Source organism: Emys orbicularis, chromosome 4, assembly GCF_028017835.1.
Source record: "Emys orbicularis isolate rEmyOrb1 chromosome 4, rEmyOrb1.hap1, whole genome shotgun sequence".
NCBI classification, from domain to species: domain Eukaryota; kingdom Metazoa; phylum Chordata; order Testudines; family Emydidae; genus Emys; species Emys orbicularis.
In genome coordinates this window covers 43,749,561-43,773,329 of record NC_088686.1, presented here as the reverse complement: position 1 = coordinate 43,773,329, position 23,769 = coordinate 43,749,561, and the positions used below count along the sequence as shown (strand labels likewise).

At 46.0% G+C, this 23,769-nt stretch overlaps 1 protein-coding gene across 1 annotated transcript in view; it reads left to right on the top strand.

Annotated features, from left to right (window-relative positions):
- TTLL5 (tubulin tyrosine ligase like 5) overlaps positions 1–23,769 on the top strand; it is a 201,614-nt gene that overhangs the window by 11,768 nt on the left and 166,077 nt on the right. Inside the window, exons 7-9 of the mRNA XM_065403286.1 lie at positions 609–691; positions 2,905–2,974; positions 3,302–3,386. Coding sequence (XP_065259358.1) covers positions 609–691; positions 2,905–2,974; positions 3,302–3,386 — 238 coding nt within the window. The remainder of the gene's footprint in view (positions 1–608; positions 692–2,904; positions 2,975–3,301; positions 3,387–23,769) is intronic.

The window sequence follows — 23,769 nt, the reverse complement described above, 5'->3', positions numbered from 1 at the left end:
TATGTGGGGGATTGTGCTTATCCAGTTTTTTCCTTGGGCCCCTGAGAGAAACAACTCCGCTTGTGATCTGAACAACAAAATTGCAGGGAAGGGAGGCTAGAATAACACTATTGGAAACAGGGTTGTTGTTTTTTTGGCTTGTTTATATCATCCCTGTCCTATGAGTGTTGCTTACCCCATGCCTAGGTGAGTCCATAGCCTCAATGTGAGAGCTGAGCCCTTCAGCATTATCAGCTGCAGATGAAAGAAATCCTAGTGCTTGAGGGCTAATGGGTCTGAGCATCAGAAGGCTTATCCTTAAGAATTGCTGTAGGCCAACACCATAGCATCTCTGGCCAACATCTGGGAATGCTAGCGGGAGGGGGAAGCACCGGGAGGAATATCAGACTGAGAAGAGAAGCCAGTGTCTAGTTTAAGTGATAAGACTTACTGAGGGTATTTGGGGCTTTCTGACACCATAGGGAAAAGCAGGACAAGTGAAGGAATTGTCCACATTTATGCTAGAACTGTTAGACGCTCTGTAAGAGTTCCCATTGTGGGGAACGCCCTGGCAGCCCTTGCAAAAAGTTGGAAGACTTTTCAGATTCATGCTTCTCTCTCTTGACTAGGTTCTTATTCAAAGGACAGGGGTCCCTGGATAGTGAAACCTGTGGCCTCTTCCAGGGGGCGAGGTGTCTACCTGATCAACAATGTAAGTGTTCAGCAGAATGCTGACCTTCCCCAGATAATGCTGCATTCCATTCCCTCCCATTTTCACCCTTTGGCAAGTGCCGTGGTAATCTCACCAGCAGGTGGCACTGCTGTCAGTTTCAGCACCATTATGTATCTGGTAGGTGATCAGCACCCCCAAGCAGCTGGCATGCCCCACAGCATCCTATTTTTCCATGATTCATGTCCTGCAACACATGCCTTTTAAGTCTCAGATGCAGCAGTAACCAGAAGACTGTTCCTGATGCAATATGAATAGCTGTGCAGCTGCATCCTGGGCTTCCCTAATGGTGAAGGCTGCCTTGGGGAAAAAAGCTGTAGGAGTGGGGCCCCCAGGCTGTCCGTCTGACATGGAGAGCTGGATCCTATATTCATCATTGTACATCTTACCTTCACTGGCCCTGAGTTGTCTTCTCCCATGGCTATTTGATTGCCCCAATTAGTTGAGTAACTTTCAACAAAGTGAAATCCCCCAGTGGTAGGGAGAGGCCTTTGTTCTGTGTTCTGGATACAGAGGGCTCTGGGATTCATGGTGCCAGGCCTCTCTTGAGGGCTGATGCTCTGAGCACAATGTGCTGGCTGTAATAGTTGCCTTGCCCTTTGCATGCTGTGCAGAGAATCCGTTTCTCACTAGTGGCAATTGAGTCTCAACTGGAGCCAAGAGGGGGGTTGAGGGGATTCTGAGCCTTAAGGACTAATGGGACAAATGTTCCTGGCATACTATCAAGCTGGTTGCTGAGTCACTGTGTTCATTTACTCCCTCCTCTGTCCCTACAGCAAAGGAGCCAGGTTGCCTCATCTGTCCTCTACCTGGATTCTTTCCCATGGAATAAGGGAGCAGCTAGCCAAGTGCATGAAGTAACTCTTTCCAGAGCTGCACTCAGCTTTGCTCTTTGTTTGAAGGAGAGGGAGTGCATGCTCAAGTGATGGGCAGGTAGCCATGAACTGAGGAAAGGGCCCTCCTGGGATCTCTCTCTCTGTATCTATTCCAGCAGTATGTCAGCTAGTTTGGCCCAAAGATTTCCCTTTTCTTAGTGTGACCTCCACACGGAGTGTTTTCTAGAATCTATTCATGGAAAGTGTTTTTAAAAAATAAAAATCCTCAACTATTTCTCTGATTCAGAGTAAAACACGCTGCCATTTTTGTGTCATACCAAGAGAGCCTGAGCTCTCTCTGATTCTTTAGTTAGCCTAGATTTCCCTTGGCCTGAACAGGAGCAATGTGGATCTCCAGACACAAGTGAATGAAAGACAGGGAGGTGGATTAGATTTGGCTCCTTCACAAACTGGGACAAGAATCTGTTAACCAATCTGAACCGTTTTTAGTGGCAAGGGGCAGAAAGAGGGATTTACAGACAGTGAAGCGTGAGTCTCCTGAAGAGGTTGCTTCCTGCAAGCTACACAGCTTCCCTTCCCAATCAGTGACCTGTGCCTGTGATGCTGAAAAGCGTATCTGGTTGCCCAGGGTTTTGTGTATTTGTCATAGAGCTATAATGGGGAGCTTCCTATCGTGAGCTCCATGTCAGTACAGCAGCCTCACTGCTGTCTGACACTGGGATAAGGGGAGCTCAGCTAGGCAGGGTGAGTAGTTGGGTAACAGCCCTGGAGCTGGCCACAGAGATTGAAGATGTGAGGAGGTCATCTCCCCCACTCTTGGCTCTCTCCTTCCATATGCTGGAGACCCTCGAAATTAAGATCTTGGCACAGGATTTAGTCCTTCTATTCCTGGATCTCCACCAATAGCCAGTCCTGGATGCCTGAGAAGAAAGCAAGCCCCCTAATCCTGTGCTTGGTCAATATATCTAACATCAATCACAGTAGTAGGAAGTCAATGCGACTGTCATTTCTGAGACTTCCAGCCCCTAACCTGTTGTGTATAATTGCTGTGTAGCTGTTAAATAGCTTTTGAGACCAATTCAGGAGGACACTTATGTGTGTGATTTTTAAATTTATATATTATGTGTAAAGCACTTTGGGATCTCTGGGGTGGCAGGTTCTTTGGAAATGTAATAACACCCCGATTAAGCTTCTGATCAGGGTCTAATTACCCTAAATACCCTGTTACTGGCCAGGCTTTCCCCTAGCAGCAGCTGCAACAGCACAGAGTGACTTTACAATGGAAAGGTTCTTGGTAAAATCAGCCCTTGGATTCGTGGTTTCCTCACTCTTGGACTGATGCTGTGTCTTGTTCTGTAGCCAAACCAGATTTCCCTGGAAGAGAATATCCTGGTGTCCCGCTACATCAACAACCCCCTGCTCATAGATGGTGAGTGTGTAGGAATTGACTTCTTCCTCTGAGTTTCCTGACCGGATGGTCTCAGCAGCCTATGTATAGCTATTTGGGCTGCCACGCCTTCTTTGATAGGTAAATCTCTCCAGCACCCTAGAACTATGGTTGGGGGGTGGGGGTGGAAGAGATTCTTCAAACCCAGGCTCTGAACATCAAGTCAGCAGAAGCTGATAGACTCTGCTATCTATTTTACACCTCCATCGCTCTCAGAAGGATCTGTTGCTTCCCCCCTCAGCTGGGTTCAGATTCTAGTGGCTCTTGGGAAGTATTTGTGGTCACTGATTCCTGCTAATCCTCTTCCAGATTTCAAATTCGATGTGCGCCTGTATGTACTGGTGACGTCCTATGATCCACTTGTTGCCTACCTCTACGAGGAAGGACTAGCCAGGTAGGATGCACACCCCTTCCCTCAAGGCAGTTGAACCTGAAGCGCTAGGATCAAGAGAGCTTCTCCCTACCCTTGCCATGTTCATCTTTGATTCAGAGGCATGCCTCAAAGTTTTAGTTGTAGGTATTTAGTGATGCTGGTGTGTTTTGTTTCCCCCCCGCCCCCATGCCTTAGACTGCATTAGAGTAACTGATTTTAATGACGTGGTTATGGGAGGGAAAAAGCCTTGATAAAGCGAATTCTTGGAGTGATTGTCCACACAGATTCCATTTTTGGTGCACCTGCACCCCATGCACTTGATCAGATTCTTTTTGGCTAGTGTCAATTGGGGCCATGCCTGGTCCCTAGGTACCCTTCCCCCAACTACTCCCAGGCAAAGTGGACCCAACCATCTCTCAGTTCCTTCTTGCTATCCGTGGAGCCCCAGCACTGTCTGCTTCTCTTGAGCAGTCTGATTCACCTTCGATTTTAGGATTAGCTCATTTGTGAGCAAGAATTAGTTGTTTCCTTTTGCCAGTTGGTGCATGTAAGAATATAAGAGGCCATACTGGGTCAGACCAAAGGTCCATCCAGCCCAGTATCCTGTCTACCGACAGTGGCCAATGCCAGGTGCCCCAGAGGGAGTGAACCTAACAGGTAATGATCAAGTGATCGGTCTCCTGCCATCCATCTCCACCCTCTGGCAGAGGCTAGGGACACCATTCCTTACCCATCCTGGCTAATAGCCATTAATGGACTTAACCTCCATGAATTTATCTAGTTCTCCTTTAAACCCTGTTATAGTCCTAGCCTTCACTGTGTGAAGATGAACTTCCTTTTATTTGTTTTAAACCTGCTGCCCATTAATTTCATTTGGTGGCCCTAGTTCTTATTATGGGAACAAGTAAATAACTTTTCCTTATTCAATTTCTCCACACCACTCATGATTTTATATACCTCTATCATATCTCTCCTTAGTCTCCTCTTTTCCCAGCTGAAAAGTCCTAGCCTCTTTAATCTCTCCTCATATGGGACCCATTCCAAACTCCTAATCATTTTAGTTGCCCTTCTCTGAACTTTTTCTAATGCCAGTATATCTTTTTTGAGATGGTGAGACCACATCTGTACGCAGTATTCAAGATGTGGGCATACCATGGTTTTATATAAGGGAAATAAGATATTCTCTGTCTTATTTTCTATCCTTTTTTAATGATTCCTAATATCCTGTTTGCTTTTTTGACTGCTGCTGCACACTGCATGGACGTCTTCAGAGAACTATCCACGATGACTCCAAGATCTCTTTCCTGATTCGTTGTAACTAAATTAGCCTCCATCATGTTGTATGTATAGTTGGGGTTATTTTTTCCAATGTGCATTACTTTACGTTTATCCAAATTTCATTTGCCATGTTGTTGCCCAATCACTTAGTTTTGCGAGATCTTTTTGAAGTTCTTCACAGTCTGCTTTGGTCTTAACTATCTTGAGCAGTTTAGTATCATCTGCAAACTTTGTCACCTCACTGTTTACCCCTTTCTTGAGATCATTTATGAATAAGTTGAATAGGATTGGTCCTAGGACTGACCCTTGGGGAATACCACTAGTTTTCCCTCTCCATTCTGAAAATTTACCATTTATTCCTACCCTTTGTTCCCTGTCTTTTAACCAGTTCTCAATCCATGAAAGGATCTTCCCTCTTATCCCATGACAACTTAATTTATGTAAGAGCCTTTGGTGAGGGACCTTGTCAAAGGCTTTCTGGAAAGTACACTATGTCCACTGGATCCCCCTTGTCCACATGTTTGTTTGACCTCTTCAAAGAACTCTAATAGATTAGTAAGACATGATTTCCCTTTATAGAAACCCTGTTGACTTTTGCCCAACAATTTATGTTCTTGTATGTCTGACAATTTTATTCTTTACTATTGTTTCAACTAATTTGCCTGGTACTGACGTTAGATTTACTAGTCTGTAATTGCCGGGATCACCTCTAGAGCCCTTTTTAAATATTGGCGTTACATTAGCTATCTTCCAGTCATTGGGTACAGAAGCTGATTTTAAAGGACAGGTTACAAACCATAGTTAATAGTTCTGCAATTTCACATTTGAGTTCTTTCAGAACTCTTGGATGAATGCCATCTGGTCCCGGTGACTTGTTACTATTAAGTTTATCAATTAATTCCAAAACCTCCTCTAGTGACACTTCAATCTGTGACAATTCCTCAGGTTTGTCACCTACAAAGGACAGCTCAGGTTTGGGAATCTCCCTAACATCCTCAGCCATGAAGACTGAAGCAAAGAATTCATGTAGTTTCTCCGCAATGACTTTATCATTTTTAAGTGCTCCTTTTGTATCTCAATCATTCAGGGGCCCCACTGGTTGTTTACAGGCTTCCTGCTTCTAGTGTACTTAAAAACATTTTATTACCTTTTGAGTTTTTGGCTAGCTGTTCTTCAAACTCCTTTTTGGCTTTTCTTATTACATTTTTACACTTAGTTTGGCAGTGTTTATGCTCCTTTCCATTTATCTCACTAGGATTTGACTTCCACTTTTAAAAAGATGCCTTTTTATCTCACTGCATCCTTTACATGGTTGTTAAGCCACGGTGGCTCTTTTTTAGTTCTTTTACTGTATTTTTTGTTTTGTTTTTTAATTTGGGGTATACATTTAAGTTGGGCCTCTATTATGGTGTCTTTGAAAAGTGTCCATGCAGCTTGCAGGGATTTCACTCTAGTCACTGTACCTTTTTAATTTCTGTTTAACTAACCTCATTTTTTGCATAGTTCTCCTTTTTGAAATTAAAAGCCACAGTGTTGGGCTGTTGAGGTGTTCTTCCCACCACAGGAATGTTAAATGTTATATTATGGTCACGAGTGGTCCTGTTACAGTTACCTCTTGGACCAGATCCTGCACTCCACTCAGGACTAAATCGATAATTGCCTCTCTCCTTGTGGGTTCCTGTACCAGCTGCTCCAAGAAGCAGTCATTTAAATTACCGAGAAATTTTGTCTCTGCATTTCTTCCTGAGGTGACATACCCAGTCAATATGGGGATAATTGAAATCCCCCACTATTGAGTTCTTTATTTTGATAGCCTCTCTAATCTCCCTTAGCATTTCATTGTCACTATCACTGTCCTGGTCAGGTGGTCGATAATAGATCCCTACTGTTATATTCTTAGAAGAGTATGGAATTGCTGTCCATAGAGATTTTATGGAACATGTGGATTCATTTAAGATTTACTTCATTTGATTTCTACATTTTCTTTCACATATAGTGCCACCTTCCCCCTCCCCCCCGCACAATCTGTTCTGTTCTTCCGATATTATTTTGTACCCCAGAATGATTGTGCCCCATTGATTTGTTCTCACTCCACCAGGTCTCTGTGATGCCTATTATATCAATATCCTCCTTTAACACAAGGTACTCTAGTTCACCCATCTTATTATTTAGACTTCTAGCATTTGTGTACAAGCACTTTAAAAACTTGTCACTGTTTGTCTGCCCTCTTCTAATGTGTCAGATTCTTTTTTATGTGAATGTTTCTCGTCTGATCTGGCCCATACTTTATCCTCTTCCTTCCTCTCCTCCTGACTAAAACCTAGAGAATCTCTATCAATAGACTCTCCTCTAAGAGAAGTCTCTGTCCGGTCCACGTGCTCCTCTGCAGCAATCGGCTGTACGTGTATATTATTTAAAAAAGGCAACAAGAAATATTGTGAATTTTGTCACTTAAGCTTAATTCCCCCCCAGCTGCTCTTAATGCCTACCCCATATAGGGGTTTTTAGATGGTGGCAAAGGCTAAAGTCGCCAAGGTTTAAGACCTGTCCCTTGTGTGACAGTCGATCAGTGATGGATGCTGTCCGTGCCCGATGTGCCTTAGGGAAGGACACATTGTGGAATGTTGTTCTGTGTGGTGTTTACTTCTCCAGGTGTACCCAGACAGTGAGTGACTGAGGTGAGGCTGAAGTTTTTCCTGCTGGAGAAGTCCGTGCAGGCTTCCTCAGACTCTGGAATACCTTCAGAGAAGCCTCAATGTGTGGGTCTGTCCATCTCCCTCAGTTGCACTCCCAGGCCACTTCCTCTGAAAGGCCTCATTTGTCTACCAGTACATCAGCGTTGATGTCTGGTAGAGGCAGGAAGGAGCATTGTTCTAGAGATGACCCCAGACACAGGTTGGGCCTCCTGCTGGTGCCAGGGAAGGGAAATCATCCCCTCATCTTCCTTCTCCCCTCTGGATCGCTCGGGGAAGTCAGAGAAAATCTAGATGATATTCAGTTAGAGGAGCTAAGAACACATCGTCACAGGGAGCTCTCATCCTGGTATCATTGATGTGCCCTCCTCCCCACTCTCCTTCCTGCATTGATCATACTGGATCCCCTGGGATATTCAGCTCTATTTCTGAAAGCCAGCATTCCCCACTGTATCCAGAGCTAGGTCTCCCTCACTGAAGAGACAAATTCAGTTTCCACAGATGAGTTGAGTTCTACAGCTGTTGGAGAGGCAAGAGGAGAAGAATGGAGAACTGCATTCTCCTGAGCAGGAGCACCAAATCCCAGCTCCAATGTTGTCCTGCCCTGATGAGGCAGTGACCGTACCTTCACTGGCTTCAGAGGATTAATTCATTGTCTTCCAGGACCTGATAAAACAGATGGCTGATACCCTGTATGTCCCTCTAGAGACTGTAGAAGAGAATCATAGAAATGCAAGCCTAGAAGGATCTCGATAGGTCCTAGTCAAGTCACCTGCCCTGAGGCAGGACTAAGTAAACTCTTGGATATACTTGATCTAACTTGAGGAAAGTTGGCTGTGCCAGTCAGCAGTGGTCTGCTGTAACATGCCAGATGGATGTTGCAGACACCAGCTTCTGTCTACTAATTTCAAGAAAGCAGACAGAAGATATGCCTCTGAATATTTTTATTAGCATCCCATACCTGGCACTCTTGTGGTACAAGCTGTATCGGAGAGAACAAAACAGTAAGTCCTACAAAATACCCATGTGAGAGGACCCCACAAAAGCTCAACCTTGTTGGTTGAAAGCCTACAAATGCAAGAAGCAAACAACCAAGCACTACTCCCACAATAAGATTTTTTTTGAACTTGGACAACTATCCAATTTGATGGATAAATTACCCAAGAAGCATTAGGAGGAACCACAATCTCTTATGGCTGATGGCCAATTAACTGCTCAAACATCTCTGCAGGCTGCATTGAATGCGTCTGACAAGAGGTGCAAACAATGGCCACCCTAATATCCATGAAGAGGTCATCATAGCTTCAGCCCTCAAGGATCCCAAGGGAGGTCTAAGCAGTAATAGAGAGCTTCCTTCAAATGGGAGGTCATCTATTTAGCAGTGGCACTGATAAGGCACTACATACTTGGAAGGATTCCAGGCAACTCTATGCTCTTTGGGGCTCTGTCCCATCCCCTAAAACAGTGTCTCTTAACCTTTCCAGACTACTGGATCCCTTTCAGGAGTCTGATTTTTGTCTTGCATACCCCAAGTTTCACCTCACTTAAACTACTTGCTTATAAAATCTCTTATAAAAAGACAAAAGTTTCACAGCACACTATTACTGAAAAATTGCTTACTTCTCATTTTTGCCATATAATTATAAAATAAACCAATTGGAATATAAAATATTGTACATACTTTTCACTGTATAGTGTATATAGAGCCAGTATAAATAAGCCATTGTCTGCATGAAATTTTAGTTTGTACTGACTTCGCTAGTGTTTTCTATGTAGCCTGTTGTAAAACTAGGTAAATATCTAGAGGAGGAGTTGTACTCCCTGGGAAAACCTCTGCATACACCCAGGCATATGCATACCCTGGTTGAGAACCACTGCCCTAAAAGAAAGCAATGCAAGCAACAGCCATACCTCAGGAAGTGTTTCTCAATGCAGTATTATTGCCAATCTCCATGATTTGTCTGAGCCTCCAAGGAAGATGTAGAGATTTCATTGGTGGTAACCCATTGGCTCCTACTCAGCTGCCCTGAAGTCTGGGGCTTTGAATGGGCAGCAGGTCTAACGCCATCATTGGGAGCCTGGTTGGACCACCACAAGATCTATTTTACCCCTCTTTTCTCTCTCTCTCCTCTCCCCCCCTCCTTGGCAACCACATTTTCAAGAAGCTTGGGCTGGAATTACCTTGGACCACTGGGTCCTTCAGATCACAAGGAAGAGATGTCTCATGCATTTTCAGTCTCTTCCAAACCTCTTCTCCCCTTCTGGTCTCTTTCCAGGGACACATCTCACAAGAGATTACTGTGAGAGGAGGTAGACTGCCTCTTACAACTGGGAGCAGGAACCAGGGGAGGAACTGCCCTTGGAGTTCAGGAGCAAGTGATTTTATTCCCACTATTTCTGAATCCTAAAGAAGAAAGGAGGCTGTAGACCCACCCTTGATCTTTGTCTCAACCTCTTTGCCCACTATTTCAGATGCAAAATGGTGGACCCTGACTTCTAATGAAAATAATTTAGCTTTCATGGACTAGTTCATGGCTCTCAACCTGCAGCATGCCTATTTTCATATCTCCGTATATCTGGTTCACAAAAAAACCTTCGATTTCTGATAGGAACTTCCACTACCAATACAGAGTTCTGACCTTTTGGCCTCTCCACAGCTCTAAGGGTTTTTACTAAATGCCTGTCATTAGTGGCAGTTCATCTAAGGAGACAAGAATCCAGGTACGCCTTTACCTGGACAATTGGCTAATTCAAGGAAGATCACCACCACAGGTGACTTAGCAAAGACAATCCTGAAATTCTCCATCTCTCCAGGTTTCAAAATTAACAGAGTGAAATCCTCAGATTCCAACTCAGACCGTAAACTTCACATGAGCAATGTTAGACTCCAAATGAGTGAGGGCTTACCTTCCATAGCAAAGATTTCCTACAATATTAGACCACCCGATCAGATTTAGCCCCCCCGCCTCCCCAACACCACAAATGAGGATGTCTGTGGCTTCTAGGGCACATAGCCATTTACACTTATAATCACACAGTATGCCAGACTACAGCATCTGTCATAAACATACAGCTAAGGGTAGCATAAAATCCCTTCTTACCCTTTTAAAGGGTTAATCCCTCCTTTTACCTGTAAAGGGTTAAGAAGCTCAAATAACCTGGTTGGCACCTGACCAAAAGGACCAATAAGGGGAGAAGATACTTTCAAATCTGTAGGGGAAGGTTTTTGTTTTGGGTTCCTTTGTTCTCTCTGGGTCAGTGAGGAACCAGGGTAGGGAAAATACATCTCCCTAAGCCATATCTGAAAATAAGCATCTAATATACAGAAATAGTAAGTAATAGCAAGGAAATGCATTAGATTATCTTTTGTTTTAGCTTGTGAATTTTCCCTGTGCTAGGAGGGAGGTTTAGCCCTGTTTTTGTAACTTTAAAGTTTTGCCTAGAGGGGAAATCCTCTGTGTTTTGAATCTGATTACCCTGTAAATTACCTTCCATCCTGATTTTACAGAAGTGCTTCTTTTACTTTTCTTTATTATAAAGTTCTGTTTTTTAAGAATCTGATTGGGTTTTTAGTGTCCTAAAAACTCAAGGGTCTGGTCTGTGCTCACCTTGGTCACTCTAAAGCCTTCCCAGGAAAGGAGGTGAAGGGGCTTGGGGATATTTTGGGGAAACAGGAACTCCAAGTGGTTCTTTGCCTGAATCTTTGTCTAACTCACTTGGTGGCAGCAGTACTCATCCAAGGACAAGGAAGGATTTGTGCCTTGGGGAAGTTTTTAACCTAAGCTGGTAGAAATAAGCTTAGGGGAGTCTTTCATGTGGATCCCCACATCTGTACCCCAGAGTTCAAAGTGGGGAGAGAACCCTGACAGCATCGATCTAGGCAGGAAATGGCTGAGATCAGTAGCTCTCCAGCAGACACCGCATGGACATGATCATCGTGGTCCCACAAGAATTGTCAAACTGAACAGAACCACTTTAGATATGCAGTGGAGTTCCATTATCTCTCTCTTCCTACAAAGATGTTGGTAACCGATGCCTTCATTAAGGAAGGGCTCCTCTTGAGCCATTGAAAAGTCAAGGACTATGGTCTCCTCAGGAAGCAAGTCTGCACACAAACAGTTTAGAGGTCAGGGCAATCTCCCTGGCCTGCAGCTTTTTCTGTCCCTTCTTAATGTCTGTCAGCACTTGAATTGCTGATTCAACACCACAGCAATACCCTATGTCAGTGGCTCTCAACCTTTTGAGACTACTGTACCCCTTTCAGGAGTGTCATTTGTCTTGCATACCCCCACGTTTCACCTCACTTAAAATACTTGCTTACAAAATCAGACATAAAAATACAAAAGTGTCACAGCACACTATTACTGAAAAACTGCATACTCTCATTTTTACCATATAATTATAAAATCAATTGGAATATAAATATTGTACTTCCATCTGTGTATACTATATAGAGCAGTGTAAACAAGTCGTCTCATATGCAATTTTAGTTTGTACTGACTTCGCTAATGCTTTCTATGTAGCCTGTTGTAAAATGAGGCAAATATCTAGTTGATGTACCCTCAGAAGACCCATGTACCCCCTGGGGTACACATACCCCAGCTTGAGAACCACTGCCTTTTATCAGGTGGGTAAGGGGATAGCAAGATTATCCCCTACTCTTTCAAGAAGCCATATTACTATGGGGAGTGGTGCATTCTGTGTCAGATCTCATTGGTAGTTCTGCACCTTCTGGGTCTTCAGAACACCCTGGTAGACCAGCTCAGTAGGGTCCTTTCCAAAAAACCACAATTGGTCTTTCAAAGACTCAGTTCTGCATAACCTCTTTTGCAAATGGGGTGTCCTAGAAGTATACCTATTGTGGCTTGTTACAAACAAATGTCAAATTGTGTTGGGGGACGGGAGGGAGAAACTCCACAGATGCCTTCCTCAACTTGTGGACAGCAGGCTACTGTGTGCCTTTCCACCAATTCCAATGATACTAAGGATCTTGAAGAAACTGAGGCAGGATGCTGCTTGCATCATAACCCCAGCATGGCCCAAACAATTCTCGTACTCAGATCTGGTGAATCTGTCAACACAACCACAGAACCTATTTACCATCCATAGTCTCCCAGAGCAATGGTTGGATTCTGCACCCATATCCAGTATCCGTGCGCCTGACTACCTGGATACTGGGTGAAGAAATCCTGCTGAGAGAAGCTGTTCTGCTCAGGTTCAGAATGTTCTGCTGAGAGCAGGAAATCTTTGACCAGACATAACCTCTTTCATTTAGCTGTATATCTTTCTATATGAGCTTCTCAGTACCAGCTTTCTCCCTGAAGGCACTAGTCTTTGCTTCAGGGCTAGCAGCTAGTCCAGAATTGCTATCTGGACTTTCCATCAGCTCCATAAGAGTCCCTCTGACAGCAGTATCTGCAAATTGCTCTCCTATCTGTGGCCACACTGTTTTCCGCACTCACCAGTGACCATTACTGAAGGTTCTCATGCATGTTTTTCCCACAGTTTGAGAGCCCTGTCCTCCATGGGATCTTAATATGGCACGGCAGGGTTGATGTGTCCCCTCTGAGTCTTTAGCAAGCTTTTAACAGCTGGCTGCTAGGAAAATGGTTTTCATTGACATTACCTCAGCTAGGAGGGATGGGGAGATTGAGGCTTGTATGTCAGATCCCCTGTATGAAGTATTTTGCAAGGCAGGGTTCTCCTTAGACCTTACTCTGTTTCTGCCCAGTGTTGTCTGAGTTCTGTGTAAATCAGTCCATTCACCTCTTTATTTTTCCTTAAGCCTTACTCTAACCTGAGTAAAGTAAAGCTTCACACACTAGATGTACTGAGGGCATTGTCTTTCTATTTGGATAGAACTAAGACATTTGGCAACACATACGCGCTACTTGTTGCATTTGCTGACAATCAAAGGGTGACCTTTATCTACTCAGAGGTTATCCAAGTGGGTCTCGCAGTGTAAGAACTTGCTGTGGGTGAGCCAGGCCATATCAGAGCTCTTTCCACTAGGGCTCAGGCAGCTTAAATCGCTTGTTTGAGTAATATTCCCATACCTGATCTAGTATGGGTCTCCAGACTGAATGCCAATTTTGGTAGGATTGTCCTGCAGTCACTATTCAAGCAGGACTCCTACCCGCCTCTAAGCAAATACAGTTGCTTGTTAGTCACCATGAGTGGAATCTGTTGGCAATTGCTCAAAGAATGGCTACTTATCGCACAGCAACTGTGGCTCTTTGAGATGTGTTGTCCATACAGATTTCTCAACTCGCCCTCATCTGCTAATGGGGAGTTCTATCCCTCAATGTATTGGTGAAGAATTGAGGCAGTTGGGTCCATTCAGCCATTTGTGCCCTCAGATGGGGAGGTTGCAAGGGCACAGGCATGACCACCAGATGGACACCGCTGGCCAAAAAGAATCTGACTAGAGCACATGTGGTGCATGGGCACCAAGAGTGGAATCTGCAGACAGCACATCTTAAACTAGCTACTGTAGGATAAGCAACTGTACTTTCTCTGCCCCCACATCCACACCTTGTATTCTTTTTTAGAAGGGGCTAATGTAAGTGGAGGCCAATCTGTCTGGTGTGGGGTATTGTGGAGGGTCTGCATGCTACTCTCAAAGGCCAGGTCTCTTGTAGACATATACACCTCTACCCCGATATAATGCGACCCGATATAACACGAATTCGTATATAATGCAGTAAAGCAGTGCTCTGGGGGGGGGCTGCGCACTCCGGTGGATCAAAGCAAGTTCAATATAACGCGGTTTCACCTATAACGCGGTAAGATTTTTTTTTTGGCTCCCGAGGACAGCGTTGTATCGAGGTAGAGGTGTAGTTCCATCAGCTATAGGATACCTGATGCATGATTACGGAATTGGTGCCAAAGGTAAAATCAGAAGCACATCCCTGGGAGTGTCACCTGAGGTCAGTGAATTAGCCTGACCCCTGGTAGAGTGACCCATAGCTCTGCTGCTGCCCCACAGTTGATAGCTGACAGTGGGGCTTATGTGCAGTTCTTTTAAATGACAAGAATAAGCCTACTCCTATCAGCTTCCTCAATGAATCTTCAACCTCCTCCTCCCCCCACAAATCTCCAGGGCTGGTGAGTAGGTGGAGCAGGTGATGGCAATCCCCCAGGATATATCTAGCAATTGGATGGAGCAGAAACAGTGTCAGTCATATAATGGGGGTTAAGGGTCGGGGAATGTGAGAGATTAGATCAGGGTTAGGCAACCTATGGCATGTGTGCCAAAGGCGGCACACGAGCTGATTTTCAGTGGCACTCACACTGCCCGGGTCCTAGCCACCGGTCCGGGGGGCTCTGCATTTTAATTTAATTTTAAATGAAGCTTCTTAAACATTTTAAAAACCTTATTTACTTTACATACAACAATAGTTTAGTTATATATTATAGACTTATAGAAAGAGACCTTCTAAAAACTTTAAAATATATTACTGGCACGCAAAATCTTAAATTAGAGTGAATAAATGAAGACTCGGCACACCACTCCTGAAAGGTTGCCGACCCCTGGATTAGATGTTTCCTCCTATGTGTGGCCTCCAGGTGGCACTAGCAACCTTTGTTTTCAGTGTCTTGTGATGTTTTCCTCCTTGCCCTGGATTTGTGTGCCTGGACACACAGGATCCTGGAGCTCCAGGTTCTTGTTTGTCTCTCTGGTGTGGTATAAATGCCTAGAGAGACCCATTTAAGGGCTTACGGACTATTGGTGCCTCAGACTGTGAAGGAGAAGGGTTCAACACTTGTGGCAGTGAATGGAGGCTGGTTTTCCTCCCCCATTGTAGAAGCTGCAGTGTTTAGGGGTGGAAACGGGGTGGCAGGGCTCCTGGGAGGTCTGGGGAGTGATATGTGGTGAAAGCATAGTGTGGCACAGTGGACATGGCATAGATGTAGTGGGGGTGAGGGCTTTGTGCATGTGGAGGCCAGGTTTAGGGACCTCCCTTGCTGATTGGAGCAATGACATTGCACCTGTATTCTGCACTTGTATTCCCAAAACCTGGCTAGTCTCCAAAACGTGACTTTTGTATTTACCTGTATTTGCTCCCTTGCCAGCTTCTGTTGTATCACACTGAAAGCTAGTGTGCAGCTCATGCCATGCCTCAGGGAGCCCCAGTGGCTGGTGCCTGGGTCATTCAGTAGAGCTGATGCCTCTTGGCAGAGAAGAGGTACTGATAATAGAACATGTGGAGGCCCCATAGACCATAGGATATGATGATTTTTCTTGACGTGAGGAGGGACTAAATAGCATGCATCAGCTGATGCCTGTTTGCCTGAGTAGAAACCTCCCTGTGTCTGGCTTCCAGGGTACACCCTGACTTGACATGAGGTGATCTAGGTTTGGAAGTGAGGTTCTGGAACCGAGGAAATAGGTTTAGGCTCTGATGCTGCATTGTTGTGTGTTCCCATCTATGTGGAATGGCAGGAGGTGGGGCATAGGAAAGCTCCCTCAGGCAGCAGTGAGGAAGCAGAGATCCAATGATGAAGACTTTGGGGTTATTCAGGCTTTTGAACCTTCTCAGAAGTTCTGAATGCAGCTGTTCCATTTGCACTGTTGAAGTCCTGTTTTCTTGCTTTGAGAAGTGAGTGTTGGGCAGAATTCAGGATGCCCTGAACTGAGGTGCCAGACATAAGAGCAGGCTCTATTGTGGTTTGCTCTTTCCTCAGAGGAAGTTTTTGTGGGGTGTAACCTTAGGCCATCGAAGCGGAGAGTCCAACTTTCAGAGCAGCACCAGGACTAACAGCGTCAAACAGCTCTGTCACTGCATCTTATCTTGCCTTGTAGTACCCCCTGCTATTCTGGTCTTGCCCAGCTCCCAACTCTGTCGATGTTCCTAATCCATAGTAGTCCACTATTTCAGTCCTGTGTCCCTTCATTTTGAATTGGTGATGATCTTTCAGTTCTGTCGGTGCCTAAAACAAGAACAGGGCTTCTCTAGTGTGAGACAGACAGGGGTATGCCGTGCTGTCCTTTAGGACCTTGTCCAGATTTGATTGAAAAGTGTATCATTAGAACATATTAGCTAATACATTTAAAAAACCTAATGTAGTCAAAGCACATTGCTTTTAATATGTGCTAAACTGATCAGGATTAAGATTTAAGACCAGAAGGGATCATTATGATCTAGTCTAATCTTCTACATAACACTGGCATAGAATTTCACCCAGTGATTTCTGCATTAAGATCATGACTTCTGGATGAGCTAGAGCAGGGGTGGGCAAACTTTTTGGCCGGGGGCCACATCAGGGTTGCGAAACGGTATGGAGGGCCAGGTAGTGAAGTCTGTGCCGCCCCAAACAGCCTGCCCTCTGCCCCCTCCCACTTCCCACCCCCCCTGCTCCTTGTCCCCTGACCACCACCCCTGGGACCTCCCACCCCTAACTGCCCCCCTGGGACCCCATCCAACCCCCCCTCCCTGTCCCCTGACCGCCCCCTCCCGGGACCCCCTGCCCCTTTCGGAATGTGGCCCTGCGAACATGGGCTGAGGACACAGGAGGAGCAGGGGCAGCCGTGCAGTTAGGTGAGGCTGCAGGGGAGGGGGAACAGCAGGGGAGGGGCTGGGGGCGAGCCTCCCCGGCTGGGAGCTCAGGGGCCGGGCAGGACGCTCCTGCGGGCCGGATGTGGCCCGCGGGCCGTACTTTGCCCACCTCTGAGCTAGAGTATATCTTCTAGAAAAACTTCCAATCTTGGATAATTAAAGCTTAGGGGGAGCCTAGGTCTGCTGCAGACTTCTGAATTATGTTAGCTAACTTATTCAAATACACACCTTTCAATCTTAGTCTAGATAAGACCAAAAAGATAACCCATGGGGGTAGGGGGGGGGGATTCAAAGAGGCATCAAACTGATTTTGAATGCCTCCTTGTATCTCATGGGACTGCATAGCCATGTACTAGCAGGTAGATGTCTCCTCTGACCTGCTGTGAAATTGGCTGGTTGTTTTAATTTTTGGTTTGCTTTCTGTTTCTGATCCCCCTTCAATCAGAGAGCCTTGTGCTTGGAATGCAAGGGGGGGGGGGGGGGTCACAGTTAAGGTTTGAATGGTTTCTACTGCCCATAGCCTGCAAAGTGGGGAAGTTTCATTCTGTCCCTCCCAGTTTTTCCCTCTGTTTAGCTTATTATGAAATGGAAATGAGCCTGAATCTTTTTCAGGGACTTCCCCTTTGTGTGTGTGCCCCATCCTGCATGGTGGCTTTGGGAATTGTGTGCCTTGCTGCTGTGACCATCAGGGGGTGTTGATGCACAATGGTTGTTTTTGGTGTTCTAGAAAAATGTCTTTTCTCTTCAGTTTTGTTTGACACTTGGTCTTTACTACCTGAATTTTCTGTTTAGTCAGCTCCATTTCTGGTCCTGAACCACTGGAAGGGTTCCAGCCCAGCAGGAACTTTGTAGCCTGACTTTCACTGAAATGGAGAATTTTTTTTGTAAAGCAACAAATTGAGCTGAAAACCAAATGTGCTTGTGAAGGGCCAAAGGAGCAGTAGCTGAGGGGGAGGTGAATGTGTACTTTAGAATGACACGAGAGTTCCAGTAATGCCTGAGCTGGCAGCTGAGCCTCCTAATGTCTGACAGTGGGCTGCCTTCCTGCCATCTGAGCTCACTGAACTCCAGTCTGCAGTGCCCCCTCCTTCAGTAGCCCTGCTTGCTAATTAGCACTGGCTCCGCTGGGATATTTACCTTTTCTCTGCTGGATTCCTGTGGTTTCCAAAGAATTCAGGTGCTCCCTGCGAGCCAAGGAATTCACATTACCTCACAGGATGTGCTGTGGCCAGAGTCTGCTGCAGCAGCCCAGTCCCCCCCACTCCTAGTAACCCCTGCCTAGCAGGCCCTGGCTGTTTGGGGAGCATAATGAATTCCTGCAGTGGAGGGCAGGGGATCATTCTCATGATTCTTTCACAGGCACCTCCATCCAGCATAGTGGCCATGGACAAGCACATCCACCTGGGGGTCAAGCTAGGATTATCACCACTGGCTCATCACTTCTCTTACATTAGACTGGGGTTTTGAGCTTAGAGAGAGGAAGGATGGTCTTGTGGTAAAGCATAGTATTCTGAGTCGGGTGGCTTGGATTCTACTGCCAGTTTAGCCATTTGTTGCGTGTCTCTTGGGCAGCTCACTTCCCCGATTTTGCCTGAGTTTCCCCCTCATGTAAATAAAGAGGAGATGAGGCCTAGTTCCATACTATCTATGTGGTGTTTGGGTAGGGAAGCCAAATAATGTTCTTGAATCCGGGCCAGATGATGCCCTTGGCTACATCCATACAGCTCCCATGGGAATTAGAGAGGGACTGTGATGATAGGGTTTGGTTCTTAATAGGTGTCCATGGGCTGGGACTCCACAGTTAGAGCTGCATATTCCCACAGACAACAGTAGCAGCTCTGCTGAAACTCAGGAGAAATGTTGTCAAAGTCTGAGAGCAGAAAATGGCTCTTACACAGTAACTGCATATGCTATAGTGATTGTTCCTTTAGCATTTCACCATTGGGCAGTAAGGAGACTGAGGGGTCCCACTAAGTCTAACTGTGTGACCTTGGTTTCTTCTCTTGTCTCCTTCCGCCTTTGGCACTTGGAGAGCCTTAAAGGAAAGGAGCTATCAGACTGTCTTGCTCTACCCATTGGACTCTGCTCTTTGTTTTCTCTCCTTTTGCTTACTCTACTGTTCCCCCCCCCCCTTTCTTCTTGCATCATTCTCCCTTCCTCCTACCCCCACCTTTTTGGGTTCCTCTTGGGCAGCAGCAGATGCCTTATGCATGGAAGAGGCTGCAGAAGGAAATTGATTAAGATTGCATTACCCTATTCCCTTTCCAGCAGGCTCCTTGTGTTGAATTGTCAGAAAAGGAGCTGGACTAGTCTTAGGTTAGCTTCTCTTCACTGCAGATGTTCATTATACCCACAACCCAGCAAAGGTGCAAAATACTCTTAATGGTAGGATGTGAGTTTGAAACCTATGTATTAGGTTGTTCCTGCATCTTTTCACAAGAGACCCTATTTCCTGCACCTGTTGGTCTCTCAAAGTTCTGCCCCAGTTTTTGCATTTCTTGCACTGTGGCTTTTCCTATTGCTCTTTATCACTAAGAGCATTTGAATAGATTCATCTGGCTTTGGGCATAGGAGCTCCACCATACAGTGTCACCAGCACCAATGTGCTAATCAGGTTAACAGCTCAACTTCTACTGCTGCACCTACCTGGTGTACTGCTCCACTACTTGTTCTGCTGTGGAGATAATTGATATCACAGGCAGGGGAACTGTGGTGTGTGATTGAGGAGCATGAGCTGGAACAGAGGCAAGACCCAGGACCACTGTTGTGCTCCCATTCTGTAGGGGAAAGATTCCTAGCTGCACTTTGGGGCTGCAGCCTTTGTACTGTGTAAGGATGGAAATATCTGTAACCCCTTTCCACCAGTTCTAGCCTATGGAGCAGCTTTCTCGGGGCATCATGTTGATGTCTATCTGTCTGTCCTAGTTTAGCAGCAGCTTATGGCAACTGATTGAGACAAGGGTTCCCAGGCGTCCGGTTTTCAACCAAGCACTGGCTCCGCAGCTCCCATTGGCCAGGAACCATGGCCAATGGGAGCTTCAGGGCTGGTGCCTGTGGGGGACAGGCAATGCGCAGAGCCCTCTGGCTCCTGCACCTAGGAGTTAGACATGCCGACCACTTCCAGGAGCAATGCGAAGCCAGGGCAGGCAGGGAGCCTGCCTTAGCCTCGCTGTGCTGCTGACTGGGAGCCGCCTGAGGTAAGTGCCACCCGGCTGAGCCTGCACTCCACAACCCCTCCCGCACCCCAACCCCCTGCCTGAGCCCTCTCCCGATCCCCAAACCCCTCACCTCCAGCCTCATCCCAGAGCCCACACCCCCAGCCAGAGCCCTGATCCCCTCCTGCACCCCAATCCCCTGCCCCAGCCTAGTGAAAGTGAGTGAGGGTTGGGGAGAGCAAGCGATGGAGGGAGGGGGGAATTGAATGAGTGGGGGAAGGGGCGGGGCAAGGATGTTCAGTTTTGTGTGATTAGGAAGTTGGCAACCCTAGTTGAGACATTTGCCTTAAACAGCAAGTCTTGAAAGAGCAAAGACTAGGGAAGGTGCAAGTGGCTTTCCGTTTAGTCTTAGTGCCCTAAGCAGGGAGCCCTTGACAGTCCAGTGGAGCCAAGAGCAGCTGTGAAGGATAAAGAGGGAGAGTCCAGAATTAGAGATAGGGATACTTAGATTCAGAGAGTTGGTTTAGATCAATGGTTCTCAACCAGGAGTCCAGTGCCCCCTGGGGAGCTGCGAGCAGGTTTCACGGGGTCCCCCAAGCAGGGCCAGCATTAGTCTTGCTGGGGCGCAGGGCAGAAAGCCAAAGCCTGGGGCTCCAAGCCCTGCCACTCTGACCTGGGGCTGAAGCTGAATCCTGAACAACTTAGGGGGCCCTGCAAAGCTGTGGTGTGGGGCCCCAGGCAGTTGCTCTCCTTGCTACCCTCTAATGCTGGCCCTGGCTTTTATATGCAGCAAAACAGTTGTTGTGGCACAGCTGGGCCGTGGAGTTTTTGTAGCATAATGGGGGGTGGGGGCTCAGAAAGAAAAAGGTTGAGAACCCCTGTTTTAGATGGCTTTTGTGTACAGTCAGGGAAAGACCATTGCTCAGTTGTCTCTTGTGCTTTTCTATAGCACCCATGCAGTAAAAGAGGAATTAACTATACTGCTTCCCCCACGTCTGCTAACAGGCCTTTTGTCCTCTCCTCCATCTCTCCCAGACTCTCCTTTAGTGTCCTGATTAATTACCCCATAGTCACCAAGTTTACATATGACCATAAACTTCACCTTATGGTTAATATACCCTTCCCTAAGCAGTGGGGGGGGGGGGGGTGTAAGACCTGGACCTGTATAAAACCTGAAAGCTGTGAGGCTAAGGCAGGTAGGGAGATAGGTGGATGTCTGGGAGTGCTGATGTAGGCAGGTGGATTCTGGGGGTGCTTGAGCTAGAGGTGCTAAGGTGGCTGGGTGCTCTTCTGGGAGTGACTAGGGAGTGACGTGTGCTGTGATGTCTGGGATAGGTGGTGGGTCCTGGGGTGGGGGAGGAAATGAGGTCTGTTTGGGTGCTGGTAGATGAAGTCTTTTTCAAGAACAGAGATTTGGTGTCTGGCAGGGTTTCTTGGATGGGAGAGTAGGGTCTGGTTGGGACATCTCTGGTGAATCGGGGGTTTGAAGGTTTACAGGTCTCTGGGCTGGCTGGAGATTAGAGGGTCTCTCTGGGGTCTGATTGGGGAAACTGTAACGAGTTCTGAGCCCCTCACTTTCTATACCTGGCAGCAGGCGGGTTGGCTGGCCACACCACCAAACTTGCTGCTGCTGCTTCCCCACTAGGATCCAACAGAGGATGCAGCCAGAGGGGAGGCAGACATGTGGCCTGGTTAGATAAGACTAAAGTTGGGCTCTATGGTGGGATTCTAGTGACCTGAATGGGGAACGGCAAGGTCTCTGCTCACAGCTGAGCGAGATGTGTAACATTCAGGCTGAGATTGCAAGCAGGCATGACAAGGCTGTGGAATGTCTGAGCATCACCCTTCACTTACAGAGTTTGGGTTCTGAGTTGGAGTGTATGTAGTCCCTGGCTAGTCTCATGCTGAGAAAAGGGAAGCTGGTATGGGAGAGGGGGAAGCTGTCAGGGAGCACCTCCAGCTTGGCGGCTGCCATGTCTGTTTCATAAGCTTTGGTGTTTGCTGCTAGTAGTCAAACTGCACCTATGTACATAGTCTGCCTCAGCTGGACCTTTCCCATCCCTTAATCGTATTTTAGGGTGGGATGTACTAGTTCTGTTGGGGGCGGGGGTAGGCTAGTAGAAATAGTCGCTTGTACATTTGGGTAATGGGTTCCATTAACTTCACTCACTTACTGTCCTCTTAAAAAAAAATATGCTAAGGGGAGGGATAGGATTCCTTGGAAGGGTAGGGTTTTGGACTGATATCTGCAGGATTGGGGGTTAGGGCTGCACAGCGACAAGCCCTGGAAATGGGAGTAAGTTATTGGGAACTATATGACTTTGTGTTTCTCGGTCTCTGATACAAGCAGTGGGTAGCAGTAAGTATGGGAAGGGGATTTTACAGCCATGCTACTTCAGGCTGTGATTCTGCCACATTTCACAAGTACAGTTGACCCCAGATTCCTGTTGGATGTGTGACCTCTCTTGAAAACTCATGGTTCTGCATGAAATAGTGTTGGTGATTTTTGGGGGATGCTTTTCCTCCCGAGTCAGTACTAAACTCAATGCACCAGTGTGGTACGAAGGAGTGCTGTGCTATTGGAGTTAGTGTCTCTTTGCTTTGTCACCTTTCTTGCTTCTAGAGACTGTTGATGAATGCCCTAGAAATTTCTGTTGTGAATTTGGGGGGGAAATAGATATAGTCATGTCATAACACTCTTTCTATTCCACTAGTCCCTTAGGAGGCTGTTAAGCAGCAGCTACTAAAGTTAGACATTTTTAAATAAGCATGTCCACATAACTTGCATCCAAGAGTTTTATAAGAGTTGGTTGAGGAGCTCACTGGAGCATTAATGCTGATTTTAAATAAGACTTGGAGAAGTTCCAGAAGACAGAAAGAAAGTTAATGTTGTGCCAATATTTCAAAAGGGTTAACAGAGAGACTTGGCTAATTATAGGCCTGTCAGTCTGATATTGATCCTGGACAAGATAATGGAGCAGCAGATATGGGGATCCTTTTAATAAAGGATTAAAGGAGGGTAATATAATTAATGCCAATCAATATGGGTTTATGGAAAATAGGTCCTGTCAAACTAGCTTGAGATGTTTTTATGAGATTACAAGTTTGATAAAAGTAAACAGTGTTGATCTAATATACTTTTAAACTTCTGTATGGCATTTGGCATGGTATTGCAAGACCGTTTGATTAGAACACCAGAGAGAGAGAAAATCTACATGACACAGATTAAATGGATTAAAAGCTAGCTGGTCGGTCTCGATGTAATTATAAATGGGGAGTTACCAGATGGATGTGTTTCTAAAGGGGTCCCGCATGGATCGGTTCTTGGCCCTACAGTATTTAACATTTTTTATCAATGACTCGGAAGAAAACATAAAATCATCACTGATAGTTTTCAGATGACCCCAAAATTGGGAGAGGGGTAAATAATGCAGAGGACGGGTCATTAATACAGAGCGATCTGGATCACTTGATAAACTGGGTGTGAGCAAACAATATACCTTTTAATTTAGCTAAATAGAAATGTATATATCTAGGAACAAAGAATGTAGGCCATACTTACAAGATGGGGGAGACTCTATCCTGGGAAGCAGTGACTCTCGGAAAAAGATCTGAGTGTTGTGGTGGTGAATCAGCTAACTGTGAGCTCCCAGTGCAACGCTTTGGCCAAAAGGGCCAGTGCAATCCGACATGCACAAATAGGGGAATCTCAAATCAG